The following is a 23,501-nucleotide window of genomic DNA, read 5'->3' as shown; positions in this document are numbered from 1 at the left end:
GCATTGAAGTGCAGGTTGACCATAGTTTACAGTTTAGCATTGTTAGGAAGATGGCGAATAGAGGGACGAGGCGGTGGGAACAGTCGGATGTCTGATGGGTGTTACGTTGATGTTGCAGCAATGCAATGTCCAGAGCACAATTATTGAGGTGGTGAAGAGTAGGGATGATGTTCGAAACCGGTTCTCCCGGTTGTTCGATAAGAAAAGAACCGTTCGATAAGAAAATAATCGATTCCATGGACTGGAGTCCCTTTTTGAGAACCGGTTCCCGTTATCGAGGCCACTATAGTAAAGAAAAAGAGTTGGTTCTTTATTCGAATCCCTGGGAACGAATCCCGTCCCACAAGAAATGCCCTGTGGGACATCACAGGAAATGACGTAGCTCAGTCATTAGCGGGTCAGACTTGATCCTGAAAAAGCAGACACGCTAATTTTTTGGAAGAAGAATTGTTGATTGATGAATGTGGCGTTCTTAGTGTCATAGTGTGTGTAGTTAGTATGTTCCAATAGCAGCAGAAGTGCACTTTTTGGAGAGCTGTAATATTTTCAGTTTTGTGCCCAAGGGACTGATTTTATTTAACACTATATTATTATTTATACACCTATAGTGATCACAGAGACAGGTTGTTTTTGTGTTACTGTATATATTTGTTTTTCTGAAAAATCCCACTTAATATACTTTGGGTAACAACAGTCAGTGTTTCTTTATTTTATTTTTTTAGGGGGGTAACAGTCAATATTTATTCATTTATTTTATTTTATTTTTTTCTTATAAAATAAAAGTGAGCTTTTGTTAAACCAAATACTGTGTTTTCTTCCATATACAACAACCTATCTGGATTCGATAAGAGAATTGATAAGGAATCAGTTCGATAAGAGGATTCGATAATGGGCTCGAACTCGATAATTTCTTATCAAACATCATCCCTAGTGAAGAGTGAGGTAATAAGATGGTCCGGTACAGCAAAGGGGCACGCTGTTCATTTAGCAGTCTCACAGCCTTGGGATACAGACTGCGAGACATTCTGGTGGTCCTGGCGCGAATCGATCTATACCTCCTCCCAGAGGGTAGCAGGTTGAAGAGGCCATGTGCTGGGTGGTATCTGTCCTTCAGGATGTTGTGTACTCGCTTTAGGCAGCGAGTTGTGTACATGGCACTCATCTCTGGGAGCATCGTCCTTGTAATTTTCCCTGCCGCTTTAACCACTCGCTGGAGGGCCTGTTGGTTCGCTTTAGTGCAGCTAGCAAACCACACTAAAAAGCCGTAAGTGAGGACACTGCTGATGGCACAGTTGTAAATGTTTACCATTGATTTCTGCGGAATGTTTGCGCATTTTAGTTTCCTCAAAATAAAAAGACGTTGTTGGGCCTTTCCGACTGTAGAAGCAGTGTTAATGTCCCAGCATAGATCATCTGTTATGTTCACGCCTAAGAATTTGAAATGCTTGACCCTTTCTACGAGATTGTTATTAATTAAAAGTGGAGGGTGTTTGTTATGCCCTTTCTTGCGGAAGTCTACAATTAGTTCTTCGGTTTTCTTAGTGTTAAGAACCAAGTTATTGTTAGCACGCCATGAAGCCAGCTGTTGGACCTCGGCATTATTAATTGAAAATTGAAAAAGTTATGCTATTCAATATAGTTGTTTAAATTTGTAATTTTCCTCATGTTATCCTAGTATTTATCATTATATTTTTGTACTTTGTTCTCTTTATTAATTTGTTTTCACATAAATATTTAGTTTGAATATGTACATATTTTATATCTTAATTTATATTTTAATTTTGAAATGTTTTATGCTGTTGCATATAGTTATTTTTTAACTGTAATATACTATTTATGATTTTATTTTTTTTACCTTATTCTATTTTTTGTATACTGTTTGTATTATTTATTGATCATAATAAGCACGTACAGGTAAATTAACCCATCACTTACGGGGAGAAAATTGGGGAGAAACGCACCAAACAAAGAAAAAGACATCACCTGCAAATATTCACATTCCTTAGCTAGTTCTAATTAAATTTTAAATCACACATGACATACAGCATCAGCACATTTACGACCCATAAATCAGTTTTTTATCCTGCATTAGTAGGAGCGTCCAAAGAAGACTTATTGCCTTTATACAACAACCAGATAAATATGGACAGAATGTTAGAGGAACGTAGAACTGGCTTTAGATTGATCAATAAATGGCGGACAAATAAAGGTAGATGACCCTTTTGGACGCTACGACAAAATGTGTATTTATTGAAATGTACAAAAGACATCAGGTAACAGCAAACATACGAGGAATAGCAACCAATCAGTGACATTTGTCTCTAGTCACCTGCAGGCTCACTGAGATTTTTTAACAAGGTTATTTTCATGTATCCTTTGTTTAACATAAAGCAATTTGAATTTAATGCAGATTTGAGTCACAAACCACAAATAGAGCCTGCAAATTGTTTTAATAACATCCAATACAAGCCAACATTTATGCTTGGTAGAAATAAATACAACAACTACCACCACAATGGATAGTGTCAATCAAAAATGAGCATTATTGTCCTTTTTTGTAAGTTAATTAGTGTGCAAAAAAATGTTAAATTCTGTGAATTTATTGCCACTTTTTGCTGTTATTGGCACTTGCATGGGAACTACAGTCGTGATCAAAAGTTGACATACACTTGTAAAGAACATAATGTCATGGCTGTCTTGAGTTTCCAATACTTTCTACAACTCTTATATTTATTTTTTATAAGAGTGATTGGAGCACATACTTGTAGGTCACAAAAAATATTCATGAAGTTTGGTTCTTTTATGAATTTATTATGGGTCTACTGAAAATGTTACCAAATCTGCTGGGTCAAAAGTATACATACAGCAATGTTAATATTTGGTTATATGTCCCTTGGCAAGTTTCACTGCAATAAGGCGCTTTTGGTAGCCATCCACAAGCTTCTGGCAAGCTTCTGCTTGAATTTTTGACCACTCCTCATGAAACAAAAATTGAGCAGTTTGGCCACAATATCCATCAATATGTTTGGAGGAAAAAAAGTGAGGTCTTTAATCCCAGGAACACCATGTCCACCGTCAAGCATGGTGGTGGTAGTATTATGCTCTGGGCCTGTTTTGCTGCCAATGGAACTGGTGCTTTACAGAGAGTAAATAATAATAATAATAATGGATTAGATTTTATATCGCGCTTTTCTATTATTAGATACTCAAAGTGCTCACAGAGAAGTGGGAACCCATCATTCATTCACACCTGGTGGTGGTAAGCTACATTTGTAGCCACAGCTGCCCTGGGGTAGACTGACGGAAGCGAGGCTGCCAGTTTGCGCCTACGGCCCCTCTGACCACCACCTATCATTCATTCATCATTCATTCACCAGTGTGAGTGGCACCGGGGGCAAGGGTGAAGTGTCCTGCCCAAGGACACAATGGCAGCGATTTGGATGTCAAGAGGCGGGGAGCGAACCTGCAACCCTCAGGTTTCTGGCATGGCCGCTCTACCCACTACGCCATACCGCCCCAAATGGGACAATGGAAAAGAGGGATTACCTCCAAATTCTTCAGGACAACCTAAAATCATCAGCCCGGAGGTTGGGTCTTGGGCACAGTTGGGTGTTCCAACAGGACAATGACCCCAAACACATGTCAAAAGTGGTAAAGGAATGGCTAAATCAGGCTAGAATTAAGGTTTTAGAATGGTCTTCCCAAAGTCCTGACTTAAACGTGTGGACAATGCTGAAGAAACAAGTCCATGTCAGAAAACCAACACATTTAACTGAACTGCACCAATTTTGTCAAGAGGAGTGGTCAAAAATTCAACCAGAAGCTTGTGGATGCCTACCAAAAGCGCCTTATTGCAGTGAAACTTGCCAAGGGACATGTAGCCAAATATTAACATTGCTGTATGTATACTTTTGACCCAGAAGATTTGGTCACATTTTCAGTAGACCCATAATAAATTCATAAAAGAACCAAACTTCATAAATGTTTTTTTGTGACCAACAAGTATGTGCTCCAATCACTCTATCACAAAAAATAAGAGTTGTAGAAATGATTGTAAACTCAAGACAACCATGATTTTATGTTCATTATAGAGATGTCCGATAATATCGGCCGATAAATGCTTTAAAAATGTAATATCGGAAAATATCGGTATCCTTTTTTTAATTATCGGTATCGTTTTGTTTTGTTTTTTTATTAAATCAACATAAAAACACAAGATACACTTTAGTGCACCAACCCAAAAAAACCTTCCTACCCCATGGGTTGTTTCTTTCTGTTATTAATATTCTGGTTCCTACATTATATATCAATATATATCAATACAGTCTGCAAGGGATACAGTCCGTAAGCACACATGATTGTGCGTGCTGCTGGTCCACTAATATTACTAACCTTTAACAGTTAATTTTACCCATTTTCATTAATTACTCGTTTCTATGTAACTGTTTTTATATTGTTTTACATTCTTTTTTATTCAAGAAAATGTTTTTATTTTATTTTATAATTTTAAAAAAAAAGGACCTTATCTTCACCATACCTGGTTGTCCAAATTAGGCATTATAATGTGTTAATTCCACGACTGTATATATCGGTGTCGGTTGATATCGGTATCGGTAATTAAAGAGTTGGACAATATCGGAATATCGGCAAAAAGTCATTATCGGACATCCCTAGTTCTCTACAAGTGTATGTAAAGTTTTAGATGGCGACTGTAAGTGGTGCTGTGACGGACAAGATCCAGCAGATAGAGCTGGAAAAGGCCAACAATGTTTAGTTATGGTTGTACAGTAAATACACATCTTTTACTGGACGCCATTATCAGGCGTACCTTTGTCCTTTTGCAAGTTTTGCCTCAACACGACATGAAGAAAACGCACAAAGTTTGCATATAATAACTAAATGACTATTTTGCAGCAGAGTTATTATAGTCACATGACGAAATACCACATTGCCGTTTGGTATAACTTGAAAAAGTACACAATCTACTTTTCCTGCTACTTTACACGATACATTCACTGGCGTCTCCTTCAAGACGTCAGATGGAGGTGTAATGCTTCCCAAAGCTGTTCAGTCTGATTTTCTCCGGCAGGATAATGTTCACCGAATGCTCCGTCTCCTCCTGACAGGCGCCGCCCGCCTCCCTCAGCAGGTGCTCGCGCTGCCGCCGTACCAGCTTGCTGTACTTGGCGTTCGCCATCCACGCCTCGCAGCGGCCGAACAGCACGATGCCCGTGGTGAGCAGGACGACCAGGCAGGTGAGCAGGGCCAGCATGCCGAAGCAGACCAGCTGGCCGTGCGTGGACAGGGCCCCCGCCGAATGGTGGACCGTCTCTTTCAGAGTGATCTTGAGCAGGTCCCTCTCAGGCGGTTGGAGCAGCTTGTGGAAGGCGTGCGCAGGGAGTGAGTAATGCTGCGGGGTTAGGGCAAACACCCTGTGGTCCACGGGCTTAGCGCCGGCCGGCTTGGGCTTGGGTTTGGGTCTGTGCTGCAGGGAGCACAGCGGACCTGAAAACCATCTGGGACAAACGCACCGGAAGGTTCCGTCGGGTCGGTCGACGCACGTGGCCCCGTTGGCGCAGGGCATGCCGCCGCACGGTGAGGGGCCCGCCGTGTCGTTACAAGTTAAACCGGCGAAGCCTGGCGGGCAGGAACAGGTGAAAGCCCCGCCGCTGTTTGTGCAGTTGGCGCCGTTCAGACACGGGTTGGGTCGGCAGCTGTCAGCAAGTTCCTCGCAGAAGTCGCCGGAAAATCCCGGGGGACATAAACAGGAAGTGCGGACATCCGAGGTGTCGTCCGTGTCCTTGCACGTGCCGCCGTTCTGACAAGGAGAGCTGAAGAACAGAACAGCGTAGAGAAAATAGTGCTTGCTAGTAAACAGCCTTCATCTCACTGCAGTGTCTTTCAAGCTCAACCTAAAGGCCTACTGAAACCCACTACTACCGACCACGCGGTCTGATAGTTTATACATCAATGATGAAATCTTAACATTGCAACACATGCCAATACGGCCGGGTTAGTTTACTGAAGTGCAATTTTAAATTTCGCGCAACATATCCTGCTGAAAACGTCTCGGTATGATGACGTCAGCACGTGACGTCACGGATTGTAGAGGACATTTTGGGACAGCATGGTGGCCTGCTATTAAGTCGTCTGTTTTCATCGCAATATTCCACAGTATTCTGGACATCTGTGTTGGTGAATCTTTTGCAATTTGTTCAATGAACAATGGAGACAGCAAAGAAGAAAGCTGTAGGTGGGAAGCGGTGTATTGCGGCCGACTTCAGCAACACAAACACGGCCGGTGTTTTATTGTTTACATTCCCGAAAGATGACAGTCAAGCTTTACCATTGGCCTGTGGAAAACTGGGACAACAGAGACTCTTACCAGGAGGACTTTGAGTTGGATACGCAGACACGGTACCGTGAGTACGCTTCCAAACATTTGATCGCTTGCCCGTACGTGTGTGCCGCTATGTGCATGTCACGTACGTAACTTTGGGGACTTTGGGGAAATATATGTGCTGCATGAACTTTGGGGAGGTGAACGATACTTTGGGCTGTGGGATTGAGTGTGTGGTGCAGGTGTTTGAGTTGTATTGGCGGGTTATATGGATGGGAGGGGAGAGGTGTTTGTTATGCGGGATTAATTTGTGGCATATTAAATATAAGCCTGGTTGTGTTGTGGCTAATAGAGTATATATATGTCTTGTGTTTATTTACTGTTTTAGTCATTCCCAGCTGAATATCAGGTCCCACCCGCCTCTCACAGCATCTTCCCTATCTGAATCACTGCCACTGCCCTCTAGTCCTTCACTCTCACTTTCCTCATCCACGAATCTTTCATCCTCGCTCAAATTAATGGGGAAATCGTCGCTTTCTCGGTCCGAATCACTCTCGCTGCTGGTGGCCATGATGGTAAACAATGTGCGGATGTGAGGAGCTCCACAACCTGTGATGTCACGCTACTCGTCTGCTACTTCCGGTACAGGCAAGGCTTTTTTATCAGCGACCAAAAGTTGCGAACTTTATCGTCGATGTTCTCTACTAAATCCTTTCAGCAAAAATATGGCAATATCGCGAAATGATCAAGTATGACACATAGAATGGACCTGCTATCCCCGTTTAAATAAGAAAATCGCATTTCAGTAGGCCTTTAATGATTAGTGAGGCCCCCCAGGGTAGTGTCCTGGGGCCCCTTCTCTTTCTTCTTTGTTGGTTTCATTTAAGACAGGGGTGTCAAACTCATTTAAGATCGGGCGCCACATGGAGAGAAATCTACTCCCAAGTGGGCCGGGCTGGTAAAATCACGGCACGATAACTTAAAAATATAGACAACTTCAGATTGTTTTCTTTTAAAAAAAAAATAGAACAAGCACATTCTGAAAATGTACAATGTATCATTTTGTTTTTGTTTTTTTTACACTTACATGTTGCGGCTAATAGTATCCTACAATGTAAAAAAAAAATTCTGTAAAAAAACAGTCATCTACTGGCAGCTACAGCTGCCAAACGAAAACCATAAAATTAAAGTAAAACATTGTAAACCAAATAATTATCAAAAACATTATGTTAACAGAAATTTTCATGAAACGTTTTGCAGAAAAATATCGTAATTTAACAGATTTTTACTAAATTATTAAGATCAACCATCTTTAATAAAGTGACGATGCAAACAGTTCTGCAAAAAAATACCATTGTTAGTTTGGACATAGACTTTTATATAACAAGCTACATATGTAATGAAAGATAATTACTGTAATCTTACATGAATTTGAAAGTAATTTACGAAAACAGAAAATGCCATGTATAATTAATTTGGTATTTTTCTGTAAAAAAAAAAAAAGAAATGTACATAGTTTGTCATTACTAGCATATTACTTAAAATAACAGGCGTATTGTTTATTTACAGATAATGTCTTCAATTCTACAGTTTTATAAACTATTTAAAAAAAATAGAAAAATTACAGTAGAAATTTAGAGTAAATTAACCATGAAAATAGGATTTTTTTTTTTTTTTACAGTGTATCTTTATTTGTCGTTATTTATATTTTCTGAATAAATTATGTGATAATGTTCATCAGTCAACTCATTGGTGTTAATTTTCAATCTATCAGGATACATTTTTTTTAATCAAAATCAAACTACAGTATGTTATTTATGTAGTTTGATCATTTTCCTCGACTGGTGTACTAACATCATGTGGTTTATTTTGTACATATGTAGCATCGTCTACAAGGATACAAATAATTGCTATTGTGACATCTGGTGGACATATTTATAACGGCAGTTTCTTTCATTCATTTGACACCCCTGATTTAAGACTTGACACCATTCAATATCTGAATTGCAATACTCGATTCGAGTATCTCACTCAAAGGTATTTATTTGTGAGGTTCCTCAGGGAACCACCCTTGCACCCTTTTTATTTAAATTTTTTTAATTTTTGCCATGTGGATGAACGTACAGTATGGATGCATGGACAAAAGCATTGATGGATGAATGAATGGATAGATGCATACAGTAGATGGATGGATGCCTCAATAGATGGATGGATGGATGGATAGATGCACATATGGATGCAGACGGACATGTGCTGCCTTCCATTCACTTCGGAAGTTGGAAGTCGGACCTCAGAATGACGTCACAGTTACGAGGTCGGAAATCAAGATGGCCACATTCACAAAAGCGATTTTTACGTTTGCCTTGTGTGATCATACACAACTGATGGGAAAATATACACTCTTTCTACAACCTTTTAAACATGGTGTATGAAGAGTAAACACAGCAAAATAACCACATGAAATAAGTGTTGTTCACACTACAGTGTCGCAACCATATAAAAACGTACAACAATACATTGTACGTTTTTATATGGTTTTGACACTGTAGTGCGCTGTAGACTTAGACTAAGACTTAGACTTAGACTTAGACTTAGACAAACTTTATTGATCCACATTGCTGATTTACTGCGACAAAAACTAATTAGGAGTGGTAATAACGGATCATTGTTTACATCCAGAGCAGCCATCTTTGAAACGGTGGGGATGCTCCGACTTTCCGAGTCGGAAATCGAACATCGAGGGGTGTTCCAGCAAAAATTCCGACAAAGAACTCGAAAATGTTGACTTCCCATTACAAATGTAGCGCACCAATATACTGTAGACAGATAGACAAACAGACAGATAGATAGCTAGATAGATGCGAGGGCAATTATTTAGGAAGTTCCACAGGGAAGTGTCCCGTGCCCCCTTATTTTTAATTTAGAGCAAGATTATTTTTTTAGCAGACAGATGCATGAGAAAGGTTGATGTTACTGTACCACCGACCAAGGACCATATTGGTTTTGTACATCAGACATAACATGGCCGAGGGCAAAGGTCCTTGTCACCTCTCTGCCAATCTATCCTCTTTAACGGAAGCTTAATTTGATTATGTAAAAGCAAAGTGATTATATGTGAGGTTCCCCGGTGTTGTGTCCAGTGCCCCTTTTATTGTATCACCACGTGTTATTGCTATGCGCATACACAATAGATCATTCTCTGCTGGCCTAACATAACCAGAAATCATGATCATAATTAAAGATAAAAGTATTTTTTTATTTACTTTCCCTAAATATCTCAAAGTATTCATATTCTCTTCATGTCATATTATGCTCCTTCCAGTGCTGTTGTTTTTAGTTTTAGTTTGTATCCAATCAGAATTCAGCCAGCTTATGTTGCCATGCTGTACCAAATCTGCCAGGGGCCTTCAGAATCAACAATGCAGGCGTCAGTGCGCTGTAAGTGAACGGGGACATACAGTTGATAGACAATTGCGATAGCCAATCAGATCACGAGTTGGCCTATGGTTGAACGTGACATCTGTGCGTCCTGTGATTGGATACTCACTAGGACCGTTAGCGGATTAATTTCAGAACACCGAGTTGACAGACAGTTGCGATAGCCAATCAGATCACAAGTTGTTGAGAGTAGCATCTCCAAGTAGCCTGATGTTAACGAGACTGTGATTGGATACTCACTTGTCATTCCAAAGTGAGTATTTACCATGAATTGATTAACGTGGACCCCGACTTAAACAAGTTGAAAAACTTATTCGGGTGTTACCATTTAGTCGTCAACTGTACGGAATATGTACAATCTACTAATAAAAGTTTCAATCAAAATCAATCAAAAAGTATCCATTCACAAGTTTCAATTTAGCAGGAAGCGGAAAGTGTTGCGCCGTATCCGCCCATAGCAGGGAAGGAGAACAAAACGTTGATTAGGTGGCAGATATATATTTGCAAGGCCATTTTCAAGAAGGATATTTAAAGAGAAACTACATCTTGTGAGACGATGTCGGCCAACCCCGGAAGCTAGCTCAGCAGTTCTGGCGATGAAATGTCCGTCATTTCCACTCGAATAAGCCGACGACGAGGTGTACCACTGGCTTGTACGGCGTCGAATAGGTCCTACTAATGGTGAGTTCAAATATTTCATTTTTTCACTTTTAATATGTTTTTTGCCATTTTAATTTTGACAGTACCACATAAGATATGTTTTAATTGCTGATTTGTTTTAATTGATTTAAAAATGCGCCAGAAAATAACCTGTTGTGTACACTGTTGAGGTGTTTCAATGACCAGTAGTGCATACTTGCCAACCTTGAGACCTCCGATTTCGGGAGGTGGGTGTGTGGGAGGAGGGGGGCGTGGTTGGGGGCGTGGCTAAGAGGGGAGGAGTATATTTACAGCTAGAATTCACCAAGTCAAGTATTTCATATATATATATATATATATATATATATATATATATATATATATATATATATATATATATATATATATATATACAAAAGTGCTTTCATCAAATGCACTAGATGGCAGTATTGTCCTGTTTAAGAGTGTCACAACATTGCTGTTTACGGCAGACGAACTGCTTTACGGTAGACCAAAACGTGACTGCTGTTGTTGTGTGTTGTTGCAGCGCTGGGAGGACGATAATGAAACTGCCTAACAATAAACCCACATAAGGAACCAAGAACTCGCCCTCGATCATTCTACAGTTATAGCGTCATTGGGCAGGCACACCGTTTATATTGTGGGCGGACCTGAGTCCGCCTGAATTTCGGGAGATTTTCGGGAGATAATTTGAGGCGCTGAATTTCGGGAGTCTCCCGGAAAATCCGGGAGGGTTGGCAACAGTGTTGGGACTAACGCGTTACAAAGTAACGCGTTACTGTAACGCCGTTAGTTTCGGCGGTAACTAGTAATCTAACGCGTTATTTTTTTATATTCAATAACTCAGTTACCGTTAATACATGATGCGCTACTGCGTTATTTTACGTTATTTTTTTATGTAGTATCGGCTAGAAACTGAGGATCTGAGTGTGTTTTATTCCAGCGAAGCAGAGACGTGCTTCTGATTCTTCCTTTGCGCTCTCTGTGTGTGCGTGTGACTGTGTGTCTGAGTGTGGGAAGGGGAGGGGAGGGGAGGGGGGTGCGCAATACAACCGTAGGCCAACAAAAAAGTAACCACAGAACACTATACGCCTATACGGTATAGTGTTCTGTGGTTACTTTTTGGTTGGCCAAGCGGACGTGACGACAGGCTGTCCCCACTCAGATCCGCACGGACCGGGAGGGGGCGTGCCTTAAGTCCGGCTGGAAATCGGCAGAAATTTGGAGAATGGTTGTCCCAGGGAGAGGCAGTGAAATTCGGGAGGATTGGCAAGTATGAGATATTCTCACTTCTTTTCTTTTGTCGAGCACAAAGAAAAGAACATTTTAGTTAAATGTAAGTTGTGTCTTGGATCAAAGATCCCGTCTACTGCCCAAAACAACAATTCAAATCTGCCTGGTTAGGCTCTGTGTATGTCACGTGTGCCTTCCTTAGGTGAAGCCAGCTTTACAGCTATGTTGTTGATTGATTGATTGATTGATTGATTGAAACTTTTATTAGTAGATTGCACAGTACAGTACATATTCCGTACAATTGACCACTAAATGGTAACACCCAAATAAGTTTTTTAACTTGTTTAAGTCGGGGTCCAGATACAGATATATACTATCAAATATATACTAACATCATAATACAGTCATCACACAAGATAATCATCAGGGTATATACATTGAATTATTAACATTATTTACAATCCGGGGTGTGGGATATGGAAGGGGGGGGGTTAGGTTTGGTTGGTATCAACACTTCAGTCATCAATTGCATCATCAGAGAAATGGACATTGGAACAGTGTAGGACTGACTTGGTAGGATATGTACAGCAAGTAGTGGACACAAAGAGAGAGATCAGAAAGTATAAGAAAAAGTGCCTACATTTGATTATTTACATTCCGAAGAGGTATTATGTGGAAGGGAGGGTGTTAGTTTAGGGTTGTAGTTGCCTGGAGGTGTTCTTTTAGTGCGGTTTTGAAGGAGGATAGAGATGCCCTTTCTTTTACACCTGTTGGGAGTGCATTCCATATTGAAGTGGCATAGAAAGAGAATGAGTTAAGACCTTAAATAGTTCGGAATCTGGGTTTAACGTGGTTAGTGTTAGTGTTAGTGTTAGTGTTATTATGCTGTTTGTTACTTATGTACGTTATGTTGCAGCTATTTAAAATAGTTTTGTCAATTTGTTCTGGCCTGAAATAAATTGGCCCTTTGAAACATATAACGCATTACTTTTTGGTGTAAGTAACTGAGTTAGTAACTGAGTTACTTTTGAAATAAAGTAACTAGTAACTGTAACTAGTTACTGTTTTTCAGTAACTAACCCAACACTGGTTGGCAAGTATGCAGTAGTGCGTAAATGTGTTCCTGTATAGTATTTCTCCAGCAATGGTCATGTGGTGACATCAATTATGGTATTTTGAGAGGTACTTTTTGAAGTCGTCACTAAAGGCCTAGGTGGGAAACGCACGGCCTTCCACTTCAATAGATACATTGCGCAGTTATTACGGTCCCTTTTAAGTTAAAGTTAAAGTACCAATGATTGTCACACACACACTAGGTGTGGGGAAATTATCCTCTGCATTTGACCCATCACCCTTGATCACCCCCTGGGAGGTGAGGGGAGCAGTGGGCAGCAGCAGTGGGAATAATTTTTGGTGATTTAACCCCCAATTCCAACCCTTGATGCTGAGTGCCAAGCAGGTAGGCAATGGGTCCCATTTTTATAGTCTTTGGTATGACTCGGCCGGGGTTTGAACTCACAACCTACCGATCTCAGGGCGGACACTCTAACCACTTTGTCTTGCTGGACAAGAACCCAGTTGATTTTTGAGAATCTAACTCAGTAACCAAAGCCCAAAAGTCGTCGTTGCCTCGCTACTTGTCTCATATGTGAACCAATCTTCCTCCCGTTGACAGTGACGAAGTATTAAGGCAGGGGTCGGGAACCTTTTTGGCTGAGAGAGCCATGAAAGGCAAACATTTTAAAACGTATTTCCGTCAGAGCCATATAATATTTTTTAACACTGAATACAACTAAATGCGTGCATTTTTATTTAAGACCAACATTTTTAGAGTATAACAAGTCTCTTATTCTTTTTAATAACATTGTTATTCTGAAGCTAACCAATAAAAAAAAAAATACTTCTTACCATTAATGCGACTTCTTGATTAGGTGCGGTAGAAAATGGATGGATGGATTAAAATGCATGAGAATGTTTTATATTTTGAACGTTATTTTTAACACCGTGATTACCAGCGGAATAATTCACTACTTATCGTGTTAAGCAATGTCAGCTAAGATTTATCTGAGAGCCAGATGCAGTCATCAAAAGAGCCACATCTGGCTCTAGAGCCATAGGTTCCCTACCCCTGTATTAAGGCAAGAGCCCTATTGATTTATTACTGTATTTTTCCTGTTCTGTCTGATACACTTCTACAACGTCAGGTAATTAAACCCCTTGACCATGGCTAATTTGTGGTGTCCCTGTGGGAAGTGTCTTGGGTCCTTTTAAAAATGAATTTAAACATATGCCATGATGCACTCTCTTCTGATATTATTCATGGGCTGCAAATGTATCTTTGCATAAAACCCACAGGGAATGTATTCACTGCTGAGTGAAAATGTGCCCAGAGACAAGATACATTGTCTGGGGATAAAAGCATATGAAATTACATTTGGAGGAATGACGGCCCCTGCCACACTTTTCTTTTAGACGTTGAATATTGCAGCTGAATAGATGAGTCGTTTGCCCATCAGCGCATGTACGTCACCGCACATAACTCTAATACTAAAACACCATTGACAGTTTAGTACGCCGTGTGCATTGAGCGTGGAATAAGCTGGTTTCAATCATGAATATGGAATACAAGCAAAGGTCATATCATCTCAACAAGATTCAAATCGAAACGCTCACTGTCTCTGACACTGAAGTGAAGGATATTGGATTTTTTCGTTTCTGTCTGTCTTGCAGGTCAACAGAGAAGACGATGTTGAAGAGTGTGCAGCCATGTCAACTAGCTGTACGTCCTTCCAGAGGTTCACAGACTGTGCGTACCAGTTTCATCAAAATATCGGCTGAAATTTTGGGTAAAACTCTATAACGTTTTCAAACTTTTTACACCAAATACCACCTCTTAAATATTTTACCCTCATTTTTTTTTACCTGCAGATACTATCGATTTGGATAATTTTTGTGGCCCTAAAAAACTACACCTACTGCTTAACATACAAAACCCAAAACCAGTGAAGTTGGCATGTTATGTAATTCGTAAATAAAAACAGAATACAATCATTTGCAAATCCTTTTCAACCTATATTCAGTTGAATAGACTGCAAAGACAAGATACTTGGCTTCATAGTAAAAGAGTGCGGGTACTAGACTGGCCTGCCTATAGTCCAGACCTGGCTCCCATTGCAAATGTGTGGCGCAATATGAAGCCTAAAATACCACAACAGAGACCCCGGACGTTTACTGAGTGTTGTTAAAAGGAATGGCCATGTAACACAGTGGTAAAAATGCCCCTGTGCCAACTTGTTTGCAATGTGTTGCTGCCATTAAATTGTAAGTTAATGATTATTTGCAAAACAAGTTTCTCAGTTACATTAAATATCTTGTCTTTGCAGTCTATTCAATTGAATACAAGTTTAAAAGGATTTGCAAATCATTGTATTCTGTTTTTATTAACAGATTACACAACGTGCCAACTTCACTGGTTTTGGGTTTTGTATAAGCTATGTAATAAAAATACAATTAATAATAAATACAACAAATTAATCACAAATCTCTATTTAAAGGGGAACATTACCACCAGACCTATGTAAGCGTCAATATATACCTTGATGTTGCAGAAAAAAGACCATATATTTTTTTAACCGATTTCCGAACTCTAAATGGGTGAATTTTGGCGAATTAAACGCCTTTCTAATATTCGCTCTCAGAGCGATGACGTCACAACGTGACGTCACATCGGGAAGCAATCTGCCATTTTCTCAAACACCGAGTCAAATCAGCTCTGTTTTTTTCCGTTTTTTCGACTGTTTTCCGTACCATGGAGACATCATGCCTCGTCGGTGTGTTGTCGGAGGGTGTAACAACACGAACAGGGACGGATTCAAGTTGCACCAGTGGCCCAAAGATGCGAAAGTGGCAAGAAATTGGACGTTTGTTCCGCACACTTTACCGACGAAAGCTATGCTACGACAGAGATGGCAAGAATGTGTGGATATCCTGCGACACTCAAAGCAGATGCATTTCCAACGATAAAGTCAAAGAAATCTGCCACCAGACCCCCATTGAATCTGCCGGAGTGTGTGAGCAATTCAGGGACAAAGGACCTCGGTAGCACGGCAAGCAATGGCGGCAGTTTGTTCCCGCAGACGAGCGAGCTAAACCCCCTGGATGTCTTGGCTCACACCGTCCCTTATGCCACCGAAGATGATCAAGAGAAGAATATCAACCCTAGCTTCCCTGGCCTGCTGACATCAACTCCAAAACTGGACAGATCAGCTTTCAGGAAAAGATAGCGGATGAGGGTATGTCTACAGAATATATTAATTGATGAAAATTGGGCTGTCTGCACTCTCAAAGTGCATGTTGTTGCCAAATGTATTTCATATGCTGTAAACCTAGTTCATAGTTGTTAGTTTCCTTTAATGCCAAACAAACACATACCAATCGTTGGTTAGAAGGCGATCGCCGAATTCGTCCTCGCTTTCTCCCGTGTCGCTGGCTGTCGTGTCGTTTTCGTCGGTTTCGCTTGCATACGGTTCAAACCGATATGGCTCAATAGCTTCAGTTTCTTCTTCAATTTCGTTTTCGCTACCTGCCTCCACACTACAACCATCCGTTTCAATACATGCGTAATCTGTTGAATCGCTTAAGCCGCTGAAATCCGAGTCTGAATCCGAGCTAATGTCGCTATAGCTTGCTGTTCTATGTGCCATGTTTGTTTGTGTTGGCATCACTATGTGACGTCACAGGAAAATGGACGGGTGTTTATAACGATGGTTAAAATCAGGCACTTTGAAGCTTTTTTTTAGGGATATTGCGTGATGGGTAAAATTTTGAAAAAAACTTCAAAAAATAAAATAAGCCACTGGGAACTGATTTTTAATGGTTTTAACCCTTCTGCAATTGTGATAATGTTCCCCTTAAAAGAAGGGTTATTACAGCAACTGAATCTATAAAGAACTAAAGCACTCCCAATAGTAAACAGTCCTGAATACAGAGGGCGATCCAGATCACCTTATTCCTTATCCCATTTCAGACATTTTCTGAATGGTAGATAAAAAAAATCCGCACGTAACTTTTTGAGCTGTCTATAGCGGAACCCTCTTTTCTGTCTCCACTATCGTTGTCTCTGCGGGGGGCCGCCAGCATAAACACACACAGAAGCGTAACATAGTAGAAGTGATCTGGATCGGGTCCGAAATCAAATCAGGTGTTTTCTTTATCGCATTTCAGAAATTTCCTGAAAGTTTCATGAAAATCCCCTCAAAAACTTTACATTTATTTTGCTAACTAACTGACTGACAGACAAACCCACATCACGACTACGTAACCCCCTGGCAGAGGTGCATGGCTTTTACTCACAGATGTGTGAGGTGAGTTCTAAGGAAAATGTTTAAATAATTCAATTTCAGCAAATCTTTGGCAGAAGTAATGACAAAGAGGAAAATTGGCGATAACTGATTTTATTTATTGATGTACAGTATTTGTTTGAATTGATGATGAAAAAAAAAGTCTAGTGGTTATTGACATGACTGATGTGTAATGTCTCTTCATTTGTTTGGTCTTTCCTCATTTCCGTATTCTTGGTAAACGCAAAGACTATGTATGTGTCTTCGCATTTCCTGTCGTTTTGTGTTTCTTTATTTCCGATTATCGTCACTTGTTTTCCTTGCCTCTGACACCCCCATCTTTCAGAAACTTTTCAATCTGTCCTTCGTCTGCTCTGTTCTCTGCTGTTCCTGTGTACTTCTTCTGTTGGTGATTAGTTTGAGCGCTGCTGCCACCTGGCTGGAGACATGTGTATTGTTCGAGCATGAATAACGATACTAATGCAGTGGAACTTCCATTTACGTTATGTTTAGGTTAATTGGTTCTTGAACAGTGTTCGTAAATAGAAAAGTTTGGATATTGAAGCAAATTTCTCCATGAGAAACAATGTAAACGTGAATAATGGGTTACAGGCTGGATAGAAGTCCATATTTTAGTAAAGGTTTGTACACTTCGGACACACTAAAGTATTATTAATTATTATTTTATTATTCATATTAAGTGTTATAAAGTACTGTATTTTAAATTAAAATAACAAGGGGGTGGTGGAGTAACTTTCTGTTACAAAGCAAAAATCAACAAATAGCTGAACTGTCCCCCTTTGTGGCCACCCTGCCGACACACACACAAACACACACTGTCACTACTAGCCCTGTGGTGCACTCAGTTCGAAATCCCAAAACTCCTTCACTTTAACAGCCAGGTGGCAACAATGATTAGGAATAAAAAAAAAAAAATACACTTTATCTCAGTGGTCCCCAAACTACGGATACGGCTCGCCAGCATCCAAAATCTGGCCCGCGGGAAGTCCCAAGTTAAAAAAAAAATACAAATAAAAAAATTTATATATTTATTATTTTTTTAAATCTGTGAGCAACTTTCTGTTTAATAACAAAGCAAAAATCAACAACTGGCTTAACTGTCCCCCTTTTTCAGCCACCCTGCCGACACACACACACACAAACACACACTGTCACTTCTAGCCCTGTGGTGCACACAGTTTGAAATCCCAAAACTCCTTCACTTTAAATGCCAGGTTGCAACAATGATTAGGAATAAAAAATAAAAAAATTACACTTTATCTCAGTGGTCCCCAAACTACAGATACGGCCCGCCAGCGTCCAACATCCGGCCTGCGGGAAGTCCCAAGTTTAAAAAAAAAATGTTTTTTTAAAATTATTATTATTTTAAATCTGTCCTTTCTAATACATTTTTGTATTGTCTAAAAATGCATTTTCCCGTCGATAACGTGACATCATCGCGCTCGCACTGCAGTGTCGGCAAGTGTGCGCTCTTTCAGTCAATTAGTAGTAAAAGTTTGTACACTTTGAACACAATATGTGTTATAAAGTACTGTATTTTAAATTAACATAACACGGGGGTGGTGGAGCAACTTTCTGTTTAATAACAAAGCAAAAATCTACAACTAGCTGAACTGTCCCCCTTTGTGGCCACCCTGCCGACACACACACACACAAACACACACTGTCACTACTAGCCCTGTGGTGCACTCACAGTTCGAAATCCCAAAACTCCTTCATTTTAACAGCCAGGTGGCAACAATGATTAGGAATAAAAAAAATTAAAAAAAAAACACTTTATCTCAGTGGTCCCCAAACTACGGAAATGGCCCGCCAGCGTCCAAAATCCGGCCCGCGGGAAATCCCAAGTTAAAATTCTTTTTTTTCTTTTTTTTTTTTTATTATTATAATTTTTTGAATCTGTCCTTTCTAATCCATTTTCTACCGCTTGTTACTCTCAGTGTCTCCTAGCCACTCAGGCAAATTATATTGTCTAAAAATGCATTTTCCCATCAATAACGTGACATCATCGTGCTCTTTCAGTCAAATAGTAGTAAAAGTTTGTACACCTCGAACACAATATGTGTTATAAAGGACTGTTTTTTAAATTAACATAACACGGGGGGGGTGGAGCAATTTTCTGTTTAATAACAAAGCAAAAATCAACAACTGGCTGAACTGTCCCCCTTTTTAGCCACCCTGCCGACACACACACACACACTGTCACTACTAGCCCTGTGGTGCACTCACAGTTCGAATTCCCAAAACTCCTTCACTTTAAATGCCAGGTTGCAACAATGATTAGGAATTTAAATAAATAAAAAAAAACACTTTATCTCAGGGGTCCCCAAACTACGGCCCGGCCCCCGGCCAAATTATTTTAACCCAATGCGGCCCCCGAGTCAAAAAGTTTGGGGACCCCTGATTTATTTTATCAGTTAATCTATGTGTGAAGTGTCGACAACACTATGGCTACTTCCTGAATGTTTCAAACGTTGTTTCTTGGACTCATATTAAGCTAGCAAAACTAGAAAACTGTTTTGAAAAGGCTGAAAAAAACACTTTTGAAAAAGCACAAAACATAGCCCAGTAGCTGCTGTGTTTACTGAATGAGCACAAGATGACTGGTAGACACACAACAGGTGGATATGTTCATACAGCAAAGCATATTTTTACGCGGTCTGTGGTTTCATAAATAGAAACGTTCACACAACAAGGGGTTTGTAAATACAAGTTCCACGGTACAATGCCCCAAAAGAGCATGGTGGGTGTTCCACTTATTATATATTTTCTTGCTTCTAATGAATAAAATAAGGGAAAAAAAAGTGTGTACCCTTTAGAGTGACAGAGGTTCTTCTTCAGGTGACATGTTGGACCAATGTATCCATAGGGACAGATGCACAGGTAACCCCCCTCTCCAGTCTCTATGCATGTGGCATTCCCAGAACAAGGCCTGGATGAGCACAGGCGAGTATCTGCGTTGACACACACACACACACACACACACAAACACACACACACACACACACACACACACACACACACACACGCACACACACATTCACACAAGCATTCTGTTTTTAGATCTTACGTCCCACATGCTTGGCAATATGGCTCGTTTTTTTTCCCCCTCGCCTCCTCCATTTCCACGGTGCGGCAGCAAAAGTGAGAACGGCGTCACACGAGCAACCATATCAAGGCAGATCAGCCAGTGACTCATTTTACGTGGCTAATCACGTCTTAAGCAACTTGCTTTAATGACGGTGGGGTTTAACCTTAACAATTTCCCAGGCCTAAAAATAAATACCGGCACATTAGACGTGTCCCTGCGGGCTGGGTGACTCACTGGGCCTCACCTCTGGCGGCCGTGTGCGGCTCACCTTGGTCACACAGGCTGCCCACCCAGCCCTCCTGACAGATACACTGCCACGCTTTCTCGCAGGAGCCGTGCAAGCAACCCGGGAACGGGATGCAGCGCTCGCAGTCGTCTCCTTGCCAGCCCGGTTTGCACCTGAAAATAGCAAAGGGTACAATTCTTAACTATTAATACACCACCCACAATGCTTTGTGCTCCTCTTGGCCTCATAATGCCAGCATGCTGCAGATGATGCCTTTATTAGGACTGGATTGTATTTTTTTATGGTTAAAAATAGCTATGAAATCCACCTTTTTTATGCACTTGTCTACTAAAAAAATAACCATTGTGTAAATCAGGGGTGTCAAACGTACGGCCCGAGTTTGCTAAGTATAAATATTAACCTGACATTTTTGAATGAAAGACACTGCTGTTCTAAATATGTCCACTGGATTTCACAATAGCAATTATTTGTATCTTTGTGGATGATGCTACATATGTACAAAATAAACCACGTGATGTTAGTACACCAGTCGAGGAAAATGATCAGACTACATAAATAACATACTGTAATTTATCTTGATAGCTTTAAAAATGAACAACAATGAGTTGACTGATGAACATTATCACATCATTTATTCAGAAAGTATAAATAACGACAAATAAAGGTATAACATGTAAGTGTAAAAAAAAAACACCTACAATGTTATGATTTATACATTTTCCGAATGTGCTTGTTCTATATTTAAACAAAGATCTGAAGTTGTCTTTATTTTTAAGTTATCGTGCCGTGATTTTACCAGTCCGGCCCACTTGGGAGTAGATTTTTCTCCACGTGGCTCCCGATATAAAATGAGTTTGACACCCCTGCCGTAAATTAAATTGAAAAGATAAGAGGAACTTTCTAAATACTTACCCTTGGATCATTTATGTATCTATCGTTCAATTGATATAATAGTTATAAATAGCTGACCAATCAATTACAAATCTAAACGACGCCCCCCCCCCCCCCCGCCCCCCACCACCTTGTCAAAATCTCAACAAAACTTGTTCCATTTGTGCTTTAAACACTTTTCATTTGTGCCGCGATGGTCTTTAAGTTATTCGAAAATACCTTTTCTGACTAATAATGCCATCTAGCTCCCATAGCGTGTCAAAATCTCCCCAAACGGGCCCCCTGAGCCCCCCCCCCTCCCCCCCAAAAAAGTTGCATGTATACTTTTGATGTTATGGTTTTATAGTTTTTATGTTATTAACATGTTATTAACATGTTATTAACATGTTATTAACGTGTTATTAACGTGTTATTAGACTTAGACTTAGACAAACTTTAATGATCCACAAGGGAAATTGTTCAACACACTAGCTCAGTTACAATGATGGAAAGTGTAAGGATGGAAAGGACAATGCAGGTATAAATAGACTAAATATAGCAATATAAAATATAACATATATATACACGAATATATACATAATATGTGTACAGTATATTATATATACAGATATATTATGTCTATAACATATATACAATATATAACAATTACCATGTAATTAACGTGTTATTAACACGTTAGTAGTCAGTGCCCCAACCATGTCCCATTGGTTTGTGTTGCAAATATTTTTTGTCTGACTATTATATAATCAACATTGTATGATTCATTGCCAGGCAAACCCTGTCCCCCCTCCAGCCCCCTTCCCACCTTAACTCAAAACCTCCCCAAACTTGTCCCAATTGTTTGTGTTGCAACTATGTTCTTTGTCTATTATAATTATAATCAACGTTTGATAGTTTTTATCCCACGACCCCGAAAGGCACAAGCGGTAGACCATGGATGGGTGGATAGATTTTATGTTATTAACGTGTTAGTAGTCAGTGCATCAACCATGTCCCATTGGTTTGTGTTGCAAATATTTTTGTCTAACTATTATATAATCAACATTTTATGATTCATTACAAGCCCCCTTCGTCAAAACCTCCCCAAACTTGTCCCAATCGTTTGTGTTGCAAAAATGTTCTTTTGTCTATTATAATTATTTGTATTGTTTTGTAGTTTTTACGTTATTAACGTGTTGTTAACGTGTTAATATTCATAACCAGTCCCCCAAACCTGTGTGCTACTTTTTGTGCTGCAATTTTTATTTTGTCTATCATAGTTTTTATTTTAACGTTTTATGATTCATAACCAGTCTTCCACCTTGTCAAAACCTCCCCAAACTTGTCCAAATTATACACGCTGCAAATACTACTATCATAGTTTTTCAATCATAAAACGTTAATAACAAAAACACTATAATAGTTGAATGGGGCTGATTATGAGTCATTACATATTTGCAGCACAAATGTAGCACAAACAATTGGCACACGTTTGGGGAGATTTTGACAAGACATGATGATGACCTTTCTGATCGATAAAATCACTAACCTGCACTTCCCTGTCTTCTCACAAAATCCATTCTCAGTGTTGCATCCCGAGCTGCATCCTTGTGAGATGGAGGGTAAAAGACCAACAACAAAAAATATGTATTGTTAAGCTTGGTATTATAGATTTGCGCCAAAAGTCAGGCAAAAATGCATTCAAAATCCAGGAGTTGGTCTGAAAGCATCTCAAATGTAATCTGATTACCTCTGGCGACGCCTGTTAGAGCCACACTCAAGAGCAGCGTGGTGAGATGCATAGTCATTTGGGAGCAAAATTCCTGCAAAATAAACAAGACATGTCATAAAAGTTTAAGGTAAACAACACGTTCATCCAACAGTTGACATGTATGCTTTTAGGCCGTTTGGCATCAAAGTGGTGCACCTTGGAAGAACACCGTGCCCGCGTGTAGACAAAGGGATAAGCCACTTCCTGTCTAAAAAAAAAAAAAAATCCAACACATCTCTCATCACTTCAGCCAAATCATAGAATCTCACCTATGTGGCACAGGCGCAAAGTCTCCGGGTGATCCGAGTCATTTTTAATGGATGCGGCGGGGCTGTGAGAGCCAAGAGTCGGGAGAGCGCAGATGGAAGCGATAGCGCGGGTGGTGGGAGATAGAGACGCGAAAGGGGGGGAGGACCTGGAGGCTTTGATGGGACTGCTGCATCGAGCAGCATCCCAGCGCAACAAGCTCCTCCCACCTCATAACAGCGAGC

General features: G+C 40.1%; 1 protein-coding gene across 5 annotated transcripts; it reads right to left on the bottom strand.

The window, feature by feature from the left end:
* Positions 1 to 3,995: 3,995 nt before the first annotated feature.
* dlk1 (delta like non-canonical Notch ligand 1) lies at positions 3,996 to 23,427 on the bottom strand. 5 transcript variants are annotated; one of them, XM_061968284.2, is made up of 7 exons: positions 23,280 to 23,426; positions 23,167 to 23,218; positions 22,990 to 23,062; positions 22,789 to 22,846; positions 20,357 to 20,521; positions 19,844 to 19,985; positions 3,996 to 5,831 (listed from the first exon to the last, which is right to left on the bottom strand). In XM_061968284.2, the coding sequence occupies exons 4-7, from the start codon at positions 22,817 to 22,819 to the stop codon at positions 5,036 to 5,038; spliced, it is 1,134 nt and encodes a 377-aa protein (XP_061824268.2). In that variant the 5' UTR covers positions 22,820 to 22,846; positions 22,990 to 23,062; positions 23,167 to 23,218; positions 23,280 to 23,426; the 3' UTR covers positions 3,996 to 5,035. The 5 variants fall into 5 exon arrangements, with proteins under 5 accessions (XP_061824268.2, XP_061824264.2, XP_072769741.1 ...); XM_061968280.2 differs by having other exon boundaries at positions 20,367 to 20,521; XM_072913640.1 differs by lacking the exon at positions 23,167 to 23,218 and having other exon boundaries at positions 20,367 to 20,521; positions 23,280 to 23,427.
* Positions 23,428 to 23,501: the final 74 nt, after the last annotated feature.

The sequence above is a fragment of the Nerophis lumbriciformis genome, linkage group LG08, assembly GCF_033978685.3.
Source record: "Nerophis lumbriciformis linkage group LG08, RoL_Nlum_v2.1, whole genome shotgun sequence".
Classification (NCBI taxonomy): domain Eukaryota; kingdom Metazoa; phylum Chordata; class Actinopteri; order Syngnathiformes; family Syngnathidae; genus Nerophis; species Nerophis lumbriciformis.
The sequence above is the reverse complement of the archived record's forward strand: the minus strand, read 5'-3'. Positions and strand labels throughout refer to the sequence as shown.